The 21,215-nt window shown below is 50.4% G+C and overlaps 1 protein-coding gene across 7 annotated transcripts in view; it reads right to left on the bottom strand.

Moving 5' to 3' along the window:
* The window catches only part of SIK3 (SIK family kinase 3), a 244,460-nt gene that overhangs the window by 14,377 nt on the left and 208,868 nt on the right, over positions 1 to 21,215 (bottom strand). For 2 of the 7 annotated variants that reach the window (XM_046017210.1, XM_046017214.1), the window contains exons 7-20: positions 16,658 to 16,776; positions 16,009 to 16,119; positions 15,630 to 15,773; positions 15,116 to 15,193; positions 14,879 to 14,988; positions 13,417 to 13,570; positions 12,999 to 13,154; positions 9,382 to 9,452; positions 7,027 to 7,170; positions 3,115 to 3,265; positions 2,278 to 2,403; positions 1,926 to 2,011; positions 1,341 to 1,450; positions 13 to 352 (exon numbers count right to left, since the gene is read on the bottom strand). In XM_046017210.1, coding sequence (XP_045873166.1) covers positions 13 to 352; positions 1,341 to 1,450; positions 1,926 to 2,011; positions 2,278 to 2,403; positions 3,115 to 3,265; positions 7,027 to 7,170; positions 9,382 to 9,452; positions 12,999 to 13,154; positions 13,417 to 13,570; positions 14,879 to 14,988; positions 15,116 to 15,193; positions 15,630 to 15,773; positions 16,009 to 16,119; positions 16,658 to 16,776 — 1,900 coding nt within the window. The other 5 variants (XM_046017213.1, XM_046017215.1, XM_046017211.1 and 2 more) reach the window with 4 other exon arrangements.

Below are 21,215 nucleotides of genomic sequence, written 5' to 3'. Positions count from 1 at the left end.
AGACGGCCTTACCTGTGGGCCTCTGCGCTGTCGGCGCTCAGCTGCTTGGACAAGGGACGGTGCCCGTAGCTGAAGGTGGCCATCAGGCTGGCCCGGTGCTGCATGTGAGTCTGAGCGGCGCTGGCGCTGATGGGGATGCCTCGCCCGGCAGAGCCTGCAGCCGTCCCCGGCATGCTGCTGAGCATGTCCACGGGCTCCTGTACTTGGATGGTCACCTGCTGTGACTGGGGAGGCTGCTGGAGGCCCAGGCAGGTTAGGGCCACGCTGGGAGGAGGGGAGCAGTTCTCGGGTTGCTGCTGGTAGACTGCACCGCGGGACGGTAAGCCCGGAAACTGGGAGGACGAGGCAGCGCCTGGAGAGAGAGGAACCTCCGCGTGACCGAATGCCCGGGTCACCTGCCAGCCAGAAGCAGGAGCCGGCGAGGACACTCACACTGACATCAACTAGGTCAGCGCTTCGCAAACTGCAGCGTGTGGGAGCCTCATCTGGAGAACTTGTTGAAGCACAGACTTCTGGGTCCTACCCACAGAATTCTGGGAGGGGTCCAGGTGGGACCCCAAGAATTTGTGTTTTCAGTAAGTGGCTCTGAGAGGCGATCCTGAATTGTTCTTTGAGTGGCTCTGATCTAGGGCAGAGCTTATCAGACTCAAATGCACATGAATGGCCCAGGAGCTTGCTGAAATGCAGACTATCACTCAGCACAATCTGGGGTGGGACCCAAAGCTCTACTTTTCTAGCTGATCCCATTGGCTGGGGGAACAGCACGTCCAGTAAGAAGGGCCTAGAGACTAATCCAGACCCTTCAGGGGATCTAGAGCGTGTGGCGTTACTTAAGAGGTTACCAGTTTGGGGAGTACTCAGCCCTCTGATCACTGGTCTCTGAAGACCCACCCACACAATGTGGGTACACTCACATCAACCTCCTCCTCGAGCCTCGCACGAGAGGAGCCCACGTGTACAACGGACAAGCAGCCAGACAGTGAGGGACATTCTGGTAGCAGCTTTTTTATCTGGTAGGGTCGGAAGGGGATTTCTTGAAAATACTCGTGATAGTTAACCTTTATTGAGAACTATCTCGTGCCAGAGACTGTTCTAAGTGCTTTTCATATACGTATTCATTAAATACTAGTATTATCCCTATTTTATATTGGAAGAGGCTAAGGCACGTGGACGGTAAGTCACTTACCTGAGGCTGCACAGAGAAGGCGTCAGTGGGACCAGGCTTCAACGTGGCTTAAGAGCCCGTGCCCTTAGCTACTAGTGCGCGCCTGTGGCGCTCACGACTAGACTCATTTTCTGCACGTGGCTTAGCAGGGCTCCACGCCAACCCCCGCACTCACCGTGAGACGGGATCATGGCACTGTTCATGGGGGGAGGACTATTACTGGGTGGTCTGAAGAGATGGTTGTTGGGGTGGTTGGGGGGTGGGCTTGAAGGCTGAATCCTTAACCTTAAAAAACAACAAAACCAGATAAATAAGTAAATTTCCTGAGGAGACAGTATAACCTTGACCTTACCCTCAGTCATACGCTACACAAATGCAGAAACGGTTTAAGTTTTAATAAGCCTCCGGGCTAGAGAAGCATACATACAGCCCCCCACCACCCCCAGGGTACATAAGACCTACCCACGGCTCAGTCTGCCAGGCTTCCCAGACAAAGAGAGGCAGAGGCCATGTGGGCCTGGGACTTGGCCTGTGTGACTGTCAGATTACTCTGTCTGCGGGGCCAAGAAAAGAAGGTGGCACAGGGCTGTATACAGTCAGGATTTCAGGGACACGGCTACCATTGAGCCCCATCTCTCTGCTTTTCACAGAGGTTCTTCCAGGATGAACGCTAAAGCCAGTCACTCTCTCCCATCAGAGGCAGGCCAAGGATGGCAACCACAGAGACAACGGCTGAGGCGTGAGACAAGTGATTCATTACCTCTGGAGCTGGTGGGTAAGGAGGGCTGGCTGATTTTCACACGCAGCCTGAAGAGGTGGAGAAGGCTGAGGAGGACAGATAGAATCCTAAACATATGGGGAAAAGGAGAAAAAGAATTGTCAGCTTGCAGATCCATCAGAGCTGTTCTCAGGAAGGGAAGAAACGGAAAGAACTATCTGTGACTGAGGTTTATGCTCCCGTGGTTCGGCCAAAAGTCAGATGACCTTTCCTCAAGCACGTCAACCACAAACATAACTCCACTCTGCTCTGCGTGATCTCCTCCAGAATTCACAGGCAAACGAGCCTGAGCGCAAACTCCAAACAAGCTGGAGACCGAAGAGTGAAGGCCTACTTGGATGTGCTGCTGGAGAATTTGCTGGTGCTGCTCCTGCTGGTAGAGCACGTGCTGCTGCTGGGTCTTCTCCAGGGCTCTCTCATCCATCTGCCCCCCGTACAGCTTCTGCAGCTGCTCACACTCCTGCAGGGAAAGCAGTGACACAGGCCGGTGCAGCCAGGCCCTCCCCGCTCCGCCACGGCAGCAGATGCACATCTGCCCCAAGGTCGCAGGGGCAGAAAGAGCCCCGAGAGCGAAACAGTGTCCTTAATGAGCAGCCGACCCAGGTATGTAGGTATGCGTGTCCCCAGGACGTTCACATTCCAGGCTGGGTGAACGAATGGATGATACCAAGGGCGGCCCGTGGGCCATGGAAGTGTCCGCTCTCAATCTGCATACAGAGCACCTGTCTCTGGAAGCCTGGTCCTCGGGAAGGCAGAAAGGAAACCGGCCCTTTCCAGAAGCCTGGAGGTACCCTTCCTTCCTCTGGGAGCACCGTTCCACGCCCGCTGGAGAGTACTCCAGGTGCTAACAATGCCAAGCAGGCTCCAGCAGGGCCCAGCACCACGGATGATGCGAGGAATGCCGAGGTTGCTTAGAAGTGCCTTCCGGGGGGCTTCCCACCGAAACCCACGCCCAGAAATCCCTCTCTAAAAGTCACAGAGACAGGAGGGAAATCTGGGCCCTTCCTGGGGGGTTGGATGTTTGAGCCTGGGGAAAGCCGTACATACCAAGGAGTAGGGAAAGAGTGTTAGGAAGCTACCCGGATTGGAACCTCGACACGGGCAGGGCAGAGATTTGCCACCCCGGTCCTCCCCACGCTCCTGCAGAGCTGCCTGCCGCCTCTCCCATTACCTGCTGCAGCTGCTTGATGCTGCTGCTGTTGGCCAGCTTTTCCAGGTGAGCTTTGAAGGCCTGGATGCTTGCAGCCCCGTCTGAGAACCGGCGCACGGGGGAGAAACGCTCCGTGGGGAGGTGCAGGGTGTTGGAGTCCTTGTAGGTAGAGCTGAATATATGGGAAGAGAAGGTTAGGGGCGAGGACTCAGGGGCTTGGACCAAATCACCCGGGGACTGCGGTTCCAGAAGAACGCAGAGGTGGCGGGCTGCATGCGCAGCCTGGCACATAAGGCCATTTCCCGGCCGTCTCCGGAGGCTGGCCGTTGCCCTAGCCTGCTGCCCTTTCGAGAACTCCAGCTGCACGTCCTCTATTTCCACTTACCTTGGCTGGCTTACTTTCCACGCCCGGGGAGGTGCTGGGATCAAATACATCCAGTTCTTACAAACAGACTAGGTCAGAGAACAGAGCTTCTCAGTGGTCCTCAGGCCAAGCCGCACAGGCGATCTGGCTTTCATACTCATGTCTGTCTAGTGCCTTTCGAAAACTCAGATTCACTGTTTGACCCGGTTTCACTGAGCAGCGCTCTCCGAATGACCAGAAGGAAACTATGGTCAGCTTTGTGGCAAAGACCTGGCTGGGAAATCAGAGGTTCTGGGCTAGAAAGTGAAGGGTGAAGGTAAACGGGAAGATTTGGGGACTTCGGCTCCCCAGACGGAGACGGCACCCTCTTGAGGAATGCGGGCCTCAAGATCCAGTGTGCACACGTGGCCAACGCAAATACAGTCGGCCACCGTGAAAATTAACTTCCCAGAGCAGCACGTCTCCCCCCGGCCTCCTAGCCAAAGAGGAATCGTGGGGCCAAAATCCCACCACTCACTCCATACAGAGCTGGTATCTTCCAGAAAGAACAAGCTATGGATAAGGAATGCCTAAGACAGCATGGGAGTTAGAAGCTAACACCTCTCCTCGTTACCTAATCAGAAAGAGATGTTTATGGGTTGAGGTAAGCAGATAAAAGACTGCCAAGGCAGCATTCCAGCAGCTGATGAAAGGATCAGGGTTTCATGTCCAGGGCAGAGATGATCTCACACTGAACTATGGGTGAAATGATGCACCCCTGGCCAGCTACTCCCTCGGACCTGAAGCAGAGCGAGTAAGGAAGCGGGTGGACAAGCAAGTTCAAATACAGTGCAGATGGGGAGGGGCGGGGGGCGCTGATGACTGTGCAGAGCGGTCTGGGGGTGTGGCCACGGGGGCAAGCCCTTTACCCTCTCTTTGCTAACGATGACTTCGGGTTCAGGCTCTACAGGAAGTTCGACACAGTGGTGCGCTGATGAAATGAGCACAAACACACGCGTGTAACACAGAAGACGCATGGTTTTGGCAGACACTCTCCAGAAACAGGGATCACCGCCTTCAGGAGCGCTTCCTCGGTACTTTCTATGTCTGTTTCTACTCCAGGGGTCTGCAGCCAAAGCCAGGAAATACTATTTTCTCCTAACATTTGACTCCTACGCTTTCGCTATTTTCTGACCATGGACCCATTTCTGATGGACTCAGAAAGCTGTGTTCTGCAGGGGTTCACTCTGCACAAAACCCGCCCTCCCCCTTCAGAGCCGCTCGCCCGGGCCCGGGTACTTCGTGACTTCCAGAAGCTCAGGCTGTGCAGACACCGGCCCTGGCCGGTCGGACACAGGAACTTGGGAGGAAGAGTTCCGATGGACCGCTCGTTTCGGAAGCACTCACAGGATCCACTGTGTTTTATTTTTCTTTGCAATCACGTTCAAACTCTGGAGAGCCCCATATCAGGCTGATGTTCCTACTATACTTCTCAAACAGGAACTTGGGTCCCCACCTAGATAAAATCCATCCTGTGTTCGTTTTTTGTTTTTTTTTTAAATTACGCTTTACATTTTTTTTAGCTTTTAAAATACACACTTCCAGGATCTGAGTGATCAAAGCCCTCTTCTGTCTCCATGCTGGACTTCAGGAATTATACCCCAGAAGAAGAGATGTCTATATGCTGTTCTTGGACCATTTCCTCCGGAAAATGAGAGGAACTCAATCATCTGTCTCGGCCACCCACTTCCAGGGTTTTCTGGCCCTGCAAAGGCACGTTTGTCCTCTGCAGATTACCTTCAGTCTCTGGTGTTGCCGCCTCTTTACAGGAATCCCATAAAGACAGGCTGAGTGTGCATAAGTGCCCCGCCTGGCACAATCTGCCACTCGTCAAGCACTCATTCCAGTTCAAACTGGCTTGGTCACAGGAAACCCTTGAAACACTCCACCACGAGTGTTCACACGAACACAGACGGCAGACACATTTCCAGCAGGCGAGGCCTTGGCGGTGACGTAGGCAGGGTGGCAACCACACACACAGGGAGCTGTGGCCGACGTGGCCGTCCTCACTAGACACACGGAGACAGGGGAGAGGACCCGTGATAGAGGTGGACTGTGGAGAGGGGCCGATCTCCACGTCTCCCCAACAGGAGGATCTCCTGAGGAACACGTACAATGAAACGAGGATACCCAAGGGACTTGGGCTGAACAACAGACCCTGACAAAGGCGTGACAGCTGTCAGGCTGTGGGGGCAGGGAAGACAGAGACAGGGAGAAAAAAGAAATAAAGGTTCTGCTGGGTAACGGTGGCGGGCTCAGCGTTGCTGAGAAATCACGGAAAACTGAAGCCGGGCTGTTGGTAGCAATGACGGGCAGCGTGTGTGGCGGGAGGCACCTCTCCAACCATCACCCCGAGTCCCTTCTCTTGCAGTGCCCTCACCGTTTAGGTCCTGAGAGATTTTCCTGAGGAAACTACTGCCTCTCCGCACCAGCGTTTTGGTTGGAGAGCCGTCATTCCCGCTCCTCCGACCAGACCATTCTGACTGTTATTCAAGGTTGTCTCTAATAGCTTATCTCCCTTCTCTCGGGATCTCTCGGGGTGCCAACAGGGCACTCATTCAGTCCCCGTCTGCACAGAGTCCACGGCCTCTGCTGATTATAAGGACGCCTGATGGGTAACTCGCCACAATAAAAACGTTGTGTCGAGCTCGCTAGTGTGAGCTGGTTGGGAGATTTCATGACAACACCTTTATAAACTTCATCTCCTCAGAACCTGACTGCTTTTCTCAAGTAAGACTGCTTTCATTGTCCTCCCAGCAAGACTGACATGAAATAAGCTCAGCAGGTGGTGGTGGCCTGGAACGTGTGGCCCATGAGCTTGGGGATGGCTTTAGAGGGGATACAGCTAAGGATCTGAGTCATTCACAGAAGGTGATCACCTTCTTAATCCCGCCAAGTGTCACACCCCTGAGCTTCCAGGCTTACTTGGATTTAATTGTAGGAAGCTGTCTTGGCCAGGAAGGTGAAGCTTGTTATTTCTTCAAGAGGATGAATTACAAATCTAAGAGAGACCTAGTAAAAGACTTCAGCAGTCAGAGTGTTGCTGCAAGAATGATTTCTCGAGCACCACACTCAAGAGAACGCCGTATCTCTACTCTACCATTCACAAAGGGATGTACCTTCCTGCATGTCCAAGTTCACCGTTCAGTGGTAACGTGATAAGATACGCTCATTCTTTTGAAGGTGATGGGTTACGAACGGTCAAGTCTACCGATAAGGCTACAAATCCTCCCATGTCCAGCTGTCCTCTGAGAACTTCACCTCCTCGCAGGTTTCAAGTTCAAGTTCATCTACCAGTCAATTCCCGGAATCACGAGAACCAACTGCAGACCATAAACGTGTCTACAAGGTAATGGGGAAGAAGAATCTCACACGGCCCTGGGCCCTGCTTGGTGCAAGGAGCTAAGAAGATGTAAGCTCAGGATGCTACTGAAAGCCTCGATGCTCGTCGCCATCACTTGTAAGATTAGCAAGAAGGGTGCCTGCCCGATGAGCCTCAAGGAGCTCACATAGCTCATGTGGCTACTCACCGATGCTGATCAGGTACCAGGTGAGGGGGCCAGACCCGGGAACGGAAAGGCTGCTGTCCTAGCTGCCGTTGTAGGTCCGGTGGGATCTCAGCTGTAGGGTTGGTCATGGCCAGTGTATGTCTTTTGGACCTATTTGCCAAGTACCTGCAACAAGCAGGAGCACATTTCATAGTAAAAAAGTCAGACAGGAATATTCCTCTGCAAGAAGCATTAGAAGTTAATCCAAAGCACTCAGAATGAAACAGTGCCAGAGCTCAAAAAGGGCTCCATGGCAAACAGACCCCTGGCTGGATGAAAATGAAACATGGCCAGCTGGCCAAGGAAAGCAGACTTCCCACTCAAGTGGCTGAACTTCGAACCTAAGAGTAAGCCACTAAGAGAAGAGAGCAAACAGATGTAGCTCACAAAGAAGATCGATTTCTCTTCCTTCATTCCATTCACTAGAAGGATTCATTTCCCACTTGTTAATTTTATCCTTCTTGTCCCTCCAAATGTCTAAAATACAAGGCAGAGCTGATGAGCCCGAAGGATTATTCCTAGAGATGAGCCGAGAGAGACCGATATTCAGAAGGACTCCATGTGCGACTCTAGACCTCACCGGCCCCCCGGGTCCTCACTTACAAGTCACGGCAAACAGATCCTTCCACTCGAGGATGAGGGATTTCCAAAACTACCCCATCTCTCATGCCCCAAGATTGTAAGTCAGTCATCAGAGAAGAAAAACTGATGTTGTCCCAAGGGAACCGTATTCTCTAGAGGATGAAGAAATGAAACCGCATGAAATGTTCAGAATTGTTTTTTTCTAGTTGGCAAGGCAAGAAACGGAAGTTTCAAAGCGAAGGAGTGGACAAGCTGATGAATTTCATTCTAAAGCTCTATCGGATCTACTACTAGTTAATGCCAAAAATAAGCTATGGGTCCCCCTGCCTCTAGCCGACAGCTTCCTCGGTCACCGCCGCTCTTCTTGGGCACACGTAAAGGAAGGATTATCCCTCTCCATGATGTCAGGACCAATGGGCACTTTACCCCTTAATGTTAGTCTAAAGAAGAAAGGAGGTGGAGCCGGAGGAAGTCAAGTCCAAGGCAAAGAGGACAAAGTGAGCCGCCATTGTCTAATTAAGGGAGAAAGGCAGGAAGTTTCCTAATTTTTTTTCAGGACACCAGCAGGGGCCCATTTGCAACATCAAGTACCCTATTATCAGCAAACTATAGAGACAACAGCATAGAGGGGGGAAAAAAAAGGTCGCCGATGATTCTTCTATTGGCTAAGCCGCAGGAGGAGCTGACCCGCCTGCCACCACCCCGCTCTCCCCTCTTCTTTTTGAACCGCAGCCCTCATACAGAGCTACCCGGGGTAAAGAAGAGAGTACCAGCCAGCAACCGTCAGGTTCCGGAAAAAGTGGTCTTGCTTTGTTCTTAACTACTTTGCCTACGTATTTAAGCCGAAAGCAGTTAACAGACGATAGGGCAATTAGTGGTACGTAAACTTGCCAAAGAGTGAGCCATGAGTGGTTTAATACCCATTTGATAAAGACACCCAAAGGTCCCCCAAGAGCCCATGAAAACCATTTTATTTCAACTTCCCTCAAGGGAAAAACATATAATTTTGAAGAACACCTGTATTTCTGGGAAAATACATGCTGGATTCTGGTCAAACCCCCCTCCCCGGAAAATAAGAAAGACTCCCACAGGGGGGCATGCACGGAGCTGTGGACCACGGCTAACGGGGCTGAGGGAGAACGAACAGTACAGCGTGCCTGACGGTCACTGCCGTTTTCTGTGAATTAGGCATCTCTCACCAAGGTTCTGCAAACAATGGGTATTTGCGTTTGTCCCTGGCCCGAATCCCATATTCCTTTTTTCATTATCTCTTTGTTGGCACGGGGGACGGAAGAAGCATGCAGCAAACAGTACAAGAGGTATTCATTCTCCTGGGAAGGAAGAGTCCATGCCAGAGGTCCATGGCCAGACTAGCTAGGATCACTGTCATCCCAAATCTCCAATTCCTTTTCAGTAAACAGTTCTTGGCAGGTAGGAGCAGGCTTTGTGCCTTGTGAATACTATCAGAGTTGCAATATGAAGGCAGGGGGCAAATAAGGAGGGAGGAGAGAAAAAGTTCTTATGGTTATTGCTGTCACTTAGGGGACTTCCAATGGCGCTTACAGAAATGACATTTTCTGGGTAGTCTTCTGTTACTTCCATGTGGGGAGGAACATGCCATCTGGCTTGAGCAAAGAGACCACACAAATGTTGAAGCTGCACTGTGCCACCTCCTTGGGCAGAGGTGACCTTTCGCTGGTTGCAGGGGGAGCCTGCCCAGGGGCGTTCTGCAAGCACTGCCAGATGTCACATTACCTCTGCACGGCTTCCTGATCTGGCTCCCCGTCCGAGCTCTCCTCGTCCACAGGGGTAACCGCTGGCACTGCCTGCAGGGAGACAGGAAGGAAAAGCTCAAGGTGGCGCTTCTTCTGGAATATGCTTGTTCTGGAAACCGGGTGGGGACAGGCCTTTCTGTTTGTTTCATTTACAAAACTCTTCTAGGGCCCCCGGTTTATGCGGAACTTTCACATGCCTCTCTAGCTTTCCATTTTTACCTCGCTCAGGTGATTTTACTTTGCATTTCTTCCTCTGATTCATCTCCGTTCACTCATCCAACAAACAGCTGAATGCCTACCACGTTCCGGGATGAAATGTGAATTAACAAATACAGTTCTCGCCCTCAGTTTACAGTCCCGTGGAGGACGGAAACAAGGAAGCAGACAATCACAGAACAGCATGACCCAGTCCTCTACTGGGGCCCGTGGGCATCGAGGAAAGCATCTTGGAGGACATGACGCTTCACTGAAACCTGAAGGGTAGGCAGGAGCTGGCCAGGCAGAGGGGAGAAGGCTCACGAGCCTTTGGGGTTTCTAGGCTGAGAGAAAAGAGAAGGTCTGCAGGTGTCTGAGGGCCTGAAAATATAGCAGGGGCTTGTTTACCTGAACGTCTAGGACCTGGCCTGTTGTTTCGTATTAGTGTTATCACCAGCGTTTCGATGACTTACGTGCCAAAAAAGCATCACAGTTTTTTAAAAGTACACTTGGGTACACAACATAGAATTGTGTAGTTGCAATTCAGCACTTTAAAAGAGCTACGCCCCGCCACAACACGTACGTGTATCCATCACTGCGGCTCTCCTCATCTACGTGAGAACTTTCATGCGCTGTGCGCCCTTCACAGCCCCTCTCAGCCTGGGGGCCCACATAGTCAGCACACCTCAGGCATTAGAGCAAAACAAGTCCTACTTTGATTATTATGAAGGAGCTTTTTAAAATAATGGAAGATCATTATAAAACAGAATGAGAACTTTGGGAATAATCTCGTTGTTTATTTTTTTTATTTTATTTTATTTTTTAAAGATTTATTTATTTGACAGATAGAGATCACAAGTAGGCAGAGAGGCAGGCAGAGAGAGAGAGAGGAGGAAGCAGGCTCCCAGCCGAGCAGAGAGCCCGACACGGGGCTCGATCCCAGGACCCTGGGATCATGACCTGAGCTGAAGGCAGAGGCTTTAACCCGCTGAGCCACCCAGGCGCCCCTAATTTCGTTGTTTAAATGCCAGGCTGGGGGGCGCCTGGGTGGCTCAGTGGGTTAAAGCCTCTGCCTTCGGCTCGGGTCGTGATCCCAGGGTCCTGGGATCGAGCCCCACATCGGGCTCTCTGCTCCGCAGGGAGCCTGCTTCCTCCTCTCTCGCTGCCTGCCTCTCTGCCTAGTTGTGATTTCTGTTAAATAAATAAAATATTTAAAAATAAATAAATAAATAAATGCCAGGCTGTCCGGATCCCTTACTACAGTTCCACGAGACTGGAGTGAACAGGGTCAGGCAGGAAGGGGCGACAGGTGAGGTAGGAATGGGAGGGCGGCCAGTTACAGATGGCCTTGAATGCCACATTAAGAAGTATATTTTGAGGGAGAGCAGTGGTGATTCACTAAAGGATTTTCGGCAGGATGTGATGTTACAAGGTCTAGGCTCTTGAAAGCCAGCTTGCTTGAGTTGCAGTGTAGACAGGGCTGGTGGTGGGGATGAGGAGGAAAGGCTGGAGGCAAGGAGGCTAGTGAGGAGGCCCCTGTGTTAGTCTCAGCAAAGGATGACAGTGACGAAAGGAAGGAGCAATGGAGAGGGACAGACGGAAGGTGCTGGGTAACTGACTTGATATGGGGATGAGGGGAAGGGAAGAGTTAAAGAGAAATTCCACATTCCCAGCTTGTGTGACCAGGAGAACGACAGTGCCTATCACTGCCACCCAGGGGGAGAAACAGGTTACATGCAGTCATTTGAAGACATGTCAAGTTCAAATTTGAGGACATGTCGAGTACTAGCAGGATAACCAACTAAATCGACGCGATCGGCGGTCATCTATACAAAGTGGAGAACTCGGAAGAAAGAGTGTTCTGGGCTGGAGATCATTTGGTTAACGGAAATTATGGGAGCAGACAAGATCAGCCAGACAGCGTATGCAAAATGAGATGGAAACAGGACCTAAGATAAAATTGGGGTTTCACCAACTTCAAAAAACAAGCAGAAAGAGAACCTGAAAGGGAGAGGCAGGAAGAAAATGAATATGTGTATCACAGAAGCCAAAAGAAGACGGTATTTCCAAGAGAAAGAATGGTCAACAGAGACCGATATAGTTAGAAGGCCCAAAAGATAAAAATCGTCCACCGGATTCATGAACAGAAGCTGGTTAGTGACCGTGGTGCAAGCAGTTAGAGTGGACACGGGAAGTCAGTCCATCTCCCGCAAAGCCGATCCTGGTCCTTCATAACCTGCGCTGATCTGGCGGGTCCCTGAATGCCGCTGCCACCTCCTGGTCCACGAGACTCACTCGGGCACTTACCCACACATGGTCCTTCACTGCTTTTCCAACACTGAACATATGTTGATCCTGTCTTCTCAATATGATAAGCCAAGAACTATGAACACGATCTTTTCCTTTTCCCAACAGGCTTGTTACTGAAAGGGTGGCCCGTGGTGGGCCCATATCAGTCCACACACTGTTTTGTTACCAATCCGTGATAGGGTTAGTACAGAAGTAAAGAGTAAGCTTTTAGAAACTCCTAGAGCAATTTAACGGGGTGATTTTGTCTGCTGAAAATTTAGCCTTATATTTTGTAGGTTTAAAATTTTTTCTCTAACAATTCACTTTTGTTGTATTTTACAAAGGTATTAATCCCTTATGGGATTGAAGGGGAGAAAGGTCCTCCACAAGAGGTAGGTTGAGAAGCGCTGCTCTAGAAACACCCAGGGAGGGCTGTGGATATGATTAGCACCCATTTGTATGGCCCCTGAGAATGAACGGACAAAAAAAGGTTTACCTATGACAAGAAAAGAACTGGAAATAAACAGAACCTAGCAGAGGAAAAGAATCTTTGAATGTGACCATTATATATATATGAAAAGATGGGATTGAGAGACAATTGATTGTCTGTGGGAAAAGATGGGATAGATTAGGTTAGAGCTTATGAAAGCCAAAATTGAGTGATCAAAGTTGTACCCAAAAATGCAAAGCAGTGCTCATCAATGGAGAACTGGGGCAGCTCATTCCAGAGCAAATGGTTAGGCACCACTGCCCTCAGGCCCGGAGGCGTTACCGGGAGAGAGCTGAGTCCGTCAGGGCACGGGGACCCCACTCCGGGCTGTAGGGCTGTGGTGGCACCTAGCAGCAGAGCCCAGAAGTGGCCCAATGAGGATGAGCCTCTCCAGGCGCGGACTTCGAGTGGCAGCTGTTTGGTTAAGTAAAGAAGTTAGCTAAAAATTAAGTCTGGAAAATTCTACGAGCCTGAAGAAAATGGGAATACACTGAGCACCATAAGCTTAGAGGAAGAGGAAATTCGGACATCTAGGGGGGTGACCTGGGTTCCCAGCCCCAGGCCCACAGCTTCTTTATCAAAAGCCTTTGAGAACGTAGGTGGGGCCTTTTGCCGCTACTCACTGGTGTCATGGTGACAAGTGGGGAGGGTCCCCGTGGGCGCTTCAGCAGCTGCTGGGCATGTAGCTGGATGTTGGCTCCTCCGTCTGATGCCCTCCGGCCGAGGGGGCCCATTCCATTCAGCAGCTGTAGGGTGGGCGGCTGTAAGAGGGATTGCTCCTGTCGCAAGCAGAGTGGGCAGGAGGGGGTGGTGAGGAGGGGCAGGAGGTGGGGGAAAGAGCAGTCCGCCAATCCATGGAAACTAAGGGATCCTCTGAGTATGTAGAGGCCGAGCTTCCCTCTCACCCAAGCTGCTGTGCAAGGGATATTGTCCTTCTCTAGAAGGATATACCCTTAAATCCTGGGCAAGGTCCCTCAAAGTCCCCCAAAGGAAGCTCAAATGTGTTTCTCTGGGAGCAAGCCCTGTCCCACATCTGGGTACCTTGTACTCAAGCTGCCCCGTCGGTTGCAAATTTTGCATGGGCAACAGGTTGTGCATGAAGTTCATGTTCGGGGCCACCTGCAGGAACGGAGCCTGCGGGTTGACTCCAGGAAAGCCAGGCAGGAGCTTCTGCAGATCTTCCAGAACTTCCGTGCTGATAGGAAACAGGATGACAGAGAAGTTTGGTTAACTGTCTCACTCCAACATGCTTATATCCCCAAACTGATGAAACTGCTAAATTCAGCACAAGTTTTGTTGTGGTGGTGGTGGTGGTTGTTTTAGTTTCTCATTTTCCTTCTGAATTTGTGCCTCGAAGACCCCAAAGCAAGCAGAAGCCTGGTGCACGGAATGTGGCTCTCTGCCACCTTCCCAGTTGGGACTGGGGATTGCTATTCTTCGTTGACCAGTCATGTAAAACCAACAGCTCTGAGCCAAGAGGAAATCCTGGCACCACTCCAGTTCGGGTTTTCAAAGCCTGGAGGTGAGCAGCGAGCTTCTGGAGGACACAGACCATCCACTAAAACAATGGCTGCCCGAAGTAGCAACTGATTCACCAGGGAAAGAATGCAATCACTCCCGTCGGAGCTGATGGGACAGATAAGTGGTGGACGTGCAGGGCTCTTGGGCCCCAACAGTAAGGCTGACAGCACCCGTTGAAATAAGAGATCTTTCCACCAACGGAGTGACACAGGACTCCGCCCCTGTGCAGCTGACAGGGTCTTTGAAGCCAGAATGCTCCCCTATTGCCTGTTTGATCACAGGCCGAGAAAGAGAAACGTAAAGCAAACAACCAGCCGGCCTTGGGAGGCTTTTTTGGAAATCACTCAGAGAAAAAAGGTTTATATTTATAAGAACGCTAGCTTCGCCCCTAATTGAACTCTCAGGAGAACTCTTGCCATAACCTTCTCTTCCCAGCACAGTAAAGGAAATATCCAGAGAAGAGGTAAGGCTATTTTTAATGTTGAAAGTCTTCAAATGTAGAACAAAAACAGAGAGCCGGCCTTCGGTACATTCCCCGTGTGAGGGCATCAGAGAGCATACCGAAGGACTGTTTTGGGAAAACGCTGTGGGAAACTGGTACTTACTTGGTATGTTTTTGGAGTCTTCCTCACTTAATTTTTAACTCACATAAATTACACTGTACCATTTGTCCTCCCTTCTTCAATGAGTCGTGCCTTAGAACATGTAGTAAACAGTATCTCTAAAAGCTGTTAAACTCGGATGAATTTTAAGTGACTTACATCTTAGATCAGAAGAACTCCATTTTAGTGAGCCAAGATGTTACCATGTTCCTCACCCAAGTACTGTGATTAATTGGGTTAGAAAAACATATTTCGGCCACTGGATTCGATCTCATCCAGGAGGTAGAACAAAGTAGGAAAAATGAGCCACGGTAGGGAATCCAAGTCGGGTGGGAATTCTCTGCGGAGGAAATACTCAGTGCTGTCGGTCAGATACTCACCGGGGGTCAGCCACGCCCACCGTGTGCCTCCTCATGGACAAATAGCGGACCAGGGCTTCAGGGGAGGGCTCTTCACCCTCGTCGCTGTCCAAGTTCACGGTCCCATCCGGCTGAGGTGGAAGGAAATACGATCAAATTAGAAATAAAAAGGAATTTAAAATGGAAAGCCAGGAAAGGAAGCAAAGATACGGGGAAGAAAGTGGTTTCGGCTGACAGCTATCCGAGGTCACTACTTGCCTCCACGATCTGGTTCTCTGGGTTGATCAGCTGCACCTGGGGAACGCTGATGTTCATAGTGGTACCGGCCTGCTCCGCCTAGAAAGCAGCACAGACGCATACACTCTTGTCTGACACGCTAGGTGGAAATCATGATGCTCTTTCAAAGGATTCTTGGTTGCTAAAGTCTATGTTTCTACCTCTGAGTCTTTGGTTCCTCTGCCCTTAGAAGCTACAACAAGGAAGCATTCTTTAGGGAAAACAGTCTCTCTCAATGATTGGCTGTTTCTTTAATTAAAAAACAAAATGCAACTCCTGTTGTCCATCCTGAGTACTGGAATACCCTTCCATCCTCTCTGTCAAGGAAGTTCTGACCTTCGCTTCACCTCTGACAAAGGAAGACGTGACAGACAGGAGAGGATGGAGGTAAAGAAGAAGAGGAAACTCTCTTGGAGTGAGTTGCGAGCACTGGCTCACCGCCCCCTCCTCCCCTGTGCTACTTGTCCTGATTCAGGTCACTGGAGTGATTGCCCACCTGGACATTGACTGGTGCTTGAAAGGCCATGGCTCGGGGCATGCTAGGAGGTGCTCCGACACGCAGGGTTTTGTGTCTCTTATGTCGATCACACAGCAGGCTGTAGATCGCACTATAGTGATCGTAGGCATCTGATCTTAACGACTACCAAGGGAGAAGGGAAAAGAGTGAGAAACCCTGGTGAAATGTCATGTCAATAACCAAACTCTCAGTAGTACATCAGCAGACCAAAGCACCTTCTTGCCGAGGCTCAAGAGAGGGGCAGAGGAAGAAGAACAGGAAGAAAAGGGAAAGTTCCAGGAGGGAGAAAAAAGTGGAAAAGGCAGGACAGAGGGACTACGGCGACCCCTCGCTTTGTCCTTCACGCCTTTAGAAATACCTGTAGCGTCCGCTCTTTGTCCAGTCCCATGTCCTCCATGGCCAAGAGGACGTCCTCATTCAGGGGGTCTATCTGTCTGTCTTCCTTCAGCTGCTGGCACTCAGCTATTAACTGTGACATTAAAAAGAGTCAAGCTGTCAAAGCCCCAGTTAACCACGCAAGGATGGCAGGTCACCTATAAGGAACTAGCTGTTCCATGCCCCAAGCCTGGGATATTTTTGGCCTCAGACAAAGCCAAAGCAAGAAAGTTCTAGGTCCTCAGCTGCCAGCGGACAAGATCCCTGTTTCGCTGAGGTCCTTCAGGATGGCCAAAATGGTTTAAATAAAGCTGCGCTGCAGAAGCCACGGAACGTAAAACACAAGGACAAGAGGAAGGAGCTGTCCCTGGGGTCGGGGAGCTGCAGGAATGTGGGCTCTACAGTTTCGAAAGCCAAGGAGGGACTATGATTTGGGGGCAAGTGGCCAGCAACTGCGATCACTACTCTCCAACAGCCCAGCTGCTTTAAAATTCCCTCCTGCTTCGGTGACACAGGGCAGTTTGCTCCCAGCACCCGCCCTTTTGCAGTCCGGGCACGACTACAATCTTATGTGACAAAGAGAGCAGGAGCTCCCGGCGGAGGCCCCCCGAGGCGCGCAGGACTCAGCTCACCCGGTCAAAGTTGGGATCGGCGTCGCCCAGCTTCATCCACTTGTGCTTGCAGATCTGCTCCATGGAGAGGCGCTTGCTGGGGTCTAACACCAGCATGTGGCGGATCAGGTGCTCACACTCTGCAACAGACAAAGGGGCCGCCTTCAGCCGCGGCGACGGGGACACCGCGGCGGCTGAGGAGCTCGAGGTCAGGCAAGCAGACGGACTCTCTAGCTCCCTGCTTCTCCTTTCTCTCTCCTGTTCCTTACCGCTGTCACTGCTCACTCCACGAGGAACCAGGCAAAGGCAGGAAGTGGCGAAGAGAAGTTGGGTTAATGCCTTCATTACAAGTCTGACCGGACAGTTTAGGGATACTCCCGGGGTCTCACGTATTTATACACTATCTGGCCCCATTTAATAAAGAACTGAATGTCCTCTAGGGACACCTGGGTGGTGCACTCGGTTAAGCATCTGACTTCTTGGTTTCGGCTCAGGTCCTGTTTTCAGGGTGCTGGGAGGGAGCCCCACGTCGGGCTCAGGGCTCAGCACAGGGCCTGCTTGAGATTCTCTGCCTCTCCCTGCCCCTCCAGCCTGTGCACTCACACGTGCGTGCTCTCTCTAAAATGAATAAACAAATCTTTAAAAAAAAAAAAAAGAATTGAATGTCCTCTAATCTAAAGAGATTTGGTATCTTACAAGGTCCTTGAAACATTCAGTTCTCCCTTCCTGTGTGTATTACTACGTGTCTACTAATGCTACTGGCTTGGTGTCTAGAGCTCTCTTCAAAGCTCAGCATTTACATTTCTGACGGTCCAGGTTTTGGGGCTGAGAGGCTCTGGATGCTCCCTACCATACACCGGGACTCGCTGCCAGCCTTATTTATCATTTCCTCAATGTGCATCGAGACCTTCACGGGTCCATACAACTGGGCTCTGAGCTACCGATATCCAGGTCAGTATCGTTCTTGGACAGCTCCTACTACACGCCATGCTACAGAACGTACAACGGATTCACGAGCAAGGACCCCGTATTCCGATTTCAGAACCGCTCTAAGTTTCCCTGGGTGTGCGCTGCGGGTAGAGGATGGTGAGGGCGTGGCACTCGTGTCTGGAGGTGGCAGCGATGACAGGAGCGAGCAGCACTAGCAGACACTCTCGGGAGCACTTGACAACGAGTTTTCTCTCATTTGCACCTCACAGCCATCCTAGCGGGAAGGTCCCATCATCGCTGCCACTACAGAGATGGTAACAAAGAGGCACAGAGGAGTCAAGCACTGCGTCCAAGAGCTCATGAAGTCAGATTTCAAACCAGACAGTCGGATGCTTTGGCCGCTGCCCTTAACCACGTGCCACGCTGCCTCTGGACTGTGCAGAGCTGTGGGCAGGATCCGTACTCCTAGCCAATAATTTGACACCTTCGGCCAAGCCCCCATCATCTCTTGCTTGGACTACTGCCAAAGTCTCCCAGCTGGTCTTTCCACGTCCGCCCTTGCTCCCTTATAACTTGTTCTCCGCAGAGAAGCAAAGGGCATATTGCTAAAACAGAAATCTGAGTTAGCACCACCTTGCCTACAACTCTCCAGTCTCTTCCCACATCCCAGAGAACAAGTCCAAAGTCCCCGGCCGCCAGGCCCCCATCTCTGTGGCTGGGCCGCCCCCTCCTGCCGCACTCCCTCTGGCGGCTCAGGTGTCCTCTCTGGACTGTGCACGTGCTTGGCCCACACACGCCCACCAGCGGCCTTTCCACTCGCTGCTTCCTCGGACCCTCACGCTGCTGGCTCCTGTCACTCAGGAGGGGACTCAAATGCCACTTCCTCAGAAAGCTCTTCCCAGCCACCTCATCGATGTCAAGTGGGCCTCCAGTCACCCTCTATCCACACCACAAGAATTTTCTCCACACGAAGGACTTCTTTTGAGCCATCTGACTTACTGCCTTCTTGTCCAGCTCTCTCACTGCAGTGGAAGGCCTGTGTCTTTCTTACTGATGTTTCTGGTACCAAATCTCCAATACCAGACATGGGATGATACCTAACTGGAGCTCAACCCATAGCTACCGAGAATATGAATCAATATTTACTGAAACTCTAATCAAACAAGACTGTGTTTGTGAAAATGCTTTTTAAAACTATACATTTTGGGGGAGTAGGGCGAGGGGGTGGGTGAGTTGGGGAAGGGGACTAAAAGGCACACATTTCCACTTACAGAAGAAATAAGAAGTGAAGAAGCAAGGTACACCATTGAGAATACAGTAAGGACAGTGTAACTCCGCACGGCCACAGAGGGATGGTAGCTAGATTCTCGTGGTGATCGCGGCATAATGCATATAAATGCTGAATCACTGTGTTGTATGCCTGCCATTACTACAGTGTTGTATGTCAATTACGTTGCAATGAAAAAAAAAAGATACTTTTTTAAAAAGCTACAAAAATTCTCTGTGAGACACAGGTTTTTAAACAGTTTCCATTTCATGACATTGGTCCTGAAAATAACACTGGCCAGTGATGAGAGTAGTCACTGATCAGTGCTAATTTTAAAAGACTTTTTATGTCCAAGGCCCTGTGCTTAACAACTTTATTTCATTTACTCCTCTCAACAACCCTAAATTAGCTTCTATTATTAGCCCCTGTATAAAAGAAGAAACAAGTAAACGTGCTTGACATTGCAAAGTAATGGCAGGGCTGGGGCTGGAGAGAGAGGCTCCAAACCGCCTTTGATACGTCTTCATGTAGATACAAATCTTGTTTGATCTATTTTTCCAGAGTGAATTCGACCTGCAACCCCACAGTTTCGGCACCACGTGGCAAACACCATTCTACATCACCGTGCTAAGAGGAATACAGAGAGTAATTAAGACAATGTACTCAATTCTTATTCTTGCTTTGAAAGAAAGTGCCCATATCAAAATGATTTTATAGCGGGCATCTGTTTGTTCTTGCTTTAGAATTAAAAGTAGACTCAAATGCGGTGTAGATCCTAAGACCTATATGCCTATGAAAGAGTAAGCGGCACCTACCACATTATACTTTCATTAAAGTTGTGTTTCCAGCGTAGCCAGGCTACAGCCCACAACTGCAGCATTTGTATAGATTACAAATATCTTTGATGCACACCTCTGTGATCTGCAGTTACTTGAGAAGAAAAAAATGTTCAAGACTTAAAAAGTTACTACAAGTGGGCGCCGGAGGCACCATCAGTTGAGCGTCCAACTCTTGGTCCCAGCTCAGGTCTTGATCTCAGGGTCATGAGTTCAAGCCCCATGTTGGGTTCCATGCTGGGTGCATGAAGCCTACTTTAAACAAAGAAAGAGGGGCGCCTGGGTGGCTCAGTGGGTTAAAGCCTCTGCCTTCGGCTTGGGTCATGGTCTCAGGGTTCTGGGATCGAGCCCCACATCGGACTCTCTGCTCCGTGGGGAGCCTGCTTCCTCCTCTCTCTCTGCCTGCCTCTCTGCCTAGTTGTGATTTCTCTCTGTCAAGTAAATAAAATATTAAAAAAAAACAAAGAAAGAAAGAAAGGAAGAAAGAAAGAAAGAAAGAAAGAAAGAAAAAGTTACTACAACTAAAGACTCCAGGTGAGGAGGAGGCCTGGGCCTGACTGGAAAGTGGTGAGATTTTCATTCACACCTCTAGATGGTGCCGTTCTGTTTTCTTTCGGTTCCCACACCGCATGGAGTGCATAAAAGGTAACCACGTCAGTCCTCAATCAGATGACCAAGGCAGGATGACGTTCAATCATAGGCTTACTTTAAAACAGGATTTTCAAGGCAATTTCTTTAAAAACAAAAGAAATGAACACCAGTATAATAAGCCTTGCTTAGAAGATGTACCTAGTTCAGTTTCAGGATCTTGAAAACTTTATTCAGTCATCCTTAATCATTATTCGGTTTCAGATGCCTTGAAAACTCTCCAGAAAAACACGAACAAGAATTTATACACAAAAATTTGCGTGTAACTTCAGTCTGTTTAAGGAACCCCCAGATCATGCCATCGATATTCCCCTGATGTCTACAGGTCCCAGGTTAAGGCCTCGGGTGGCAGCGACGATACCCAGGAGACAAGTTTTTATCTTGTATGCCCTCTGTAATATCCCTCATGCAAAGGAACAGAAATCTCACACTTCCCATGTGTTGCACAGATGGTAAAATATGACAAAATGCAGAAAGCCAGATATTATCCTCAACTCATACTTCCTCAGTGTCCTACATAGCTCACGAAATTATATTCAAGCTCGATTTGAACACACCGTTCTACATAAAATATGGACAGAGGGTGAAAACAACGGTAACCAATGCTCCCAACCTAATACCACAAGCAACCACGGGGACAGTCAATTAAAATGAGTGGAAGGAAGCTAGGGCCTCTGATGAAAGGGTACATGCATCCACTTTTCCAGCTGCCAAGTCCTCTATTTTCATGTCGCCGGTGGCCCCGTCCCTCATCCCCTCCCGTGGCTGGGGCCTGACACTGCGGCGCTCTGGGCCGAGCGGGAACCGGCTGCCAGCAGCGCCTTCAGACTCGGCTTCCATCTGCTCCACACAAGACGCCAGGCGGTCTCCGCAGGCAGTGTGGATCGCCCGGGGCCCT

The sequence above is a fragment of the Meles meles genome, chromosome 8 (assembly GCF_922984935.1).
Source record: "Meles meles chromosome 8, mMelMel3.1 paternal haplotype, whole genome shotgun sequence".
In the NCBI taxonomy this organism is placed as follows: domain Eukaryota; kingdom Metazoa; phylum Chordata; class Mammalia; order Carnivora; family Mustelidae; genus Meles; species Meles meles.
This window is presented reverse-complemented; position numbering and strand designations above follow the sequence as displayed.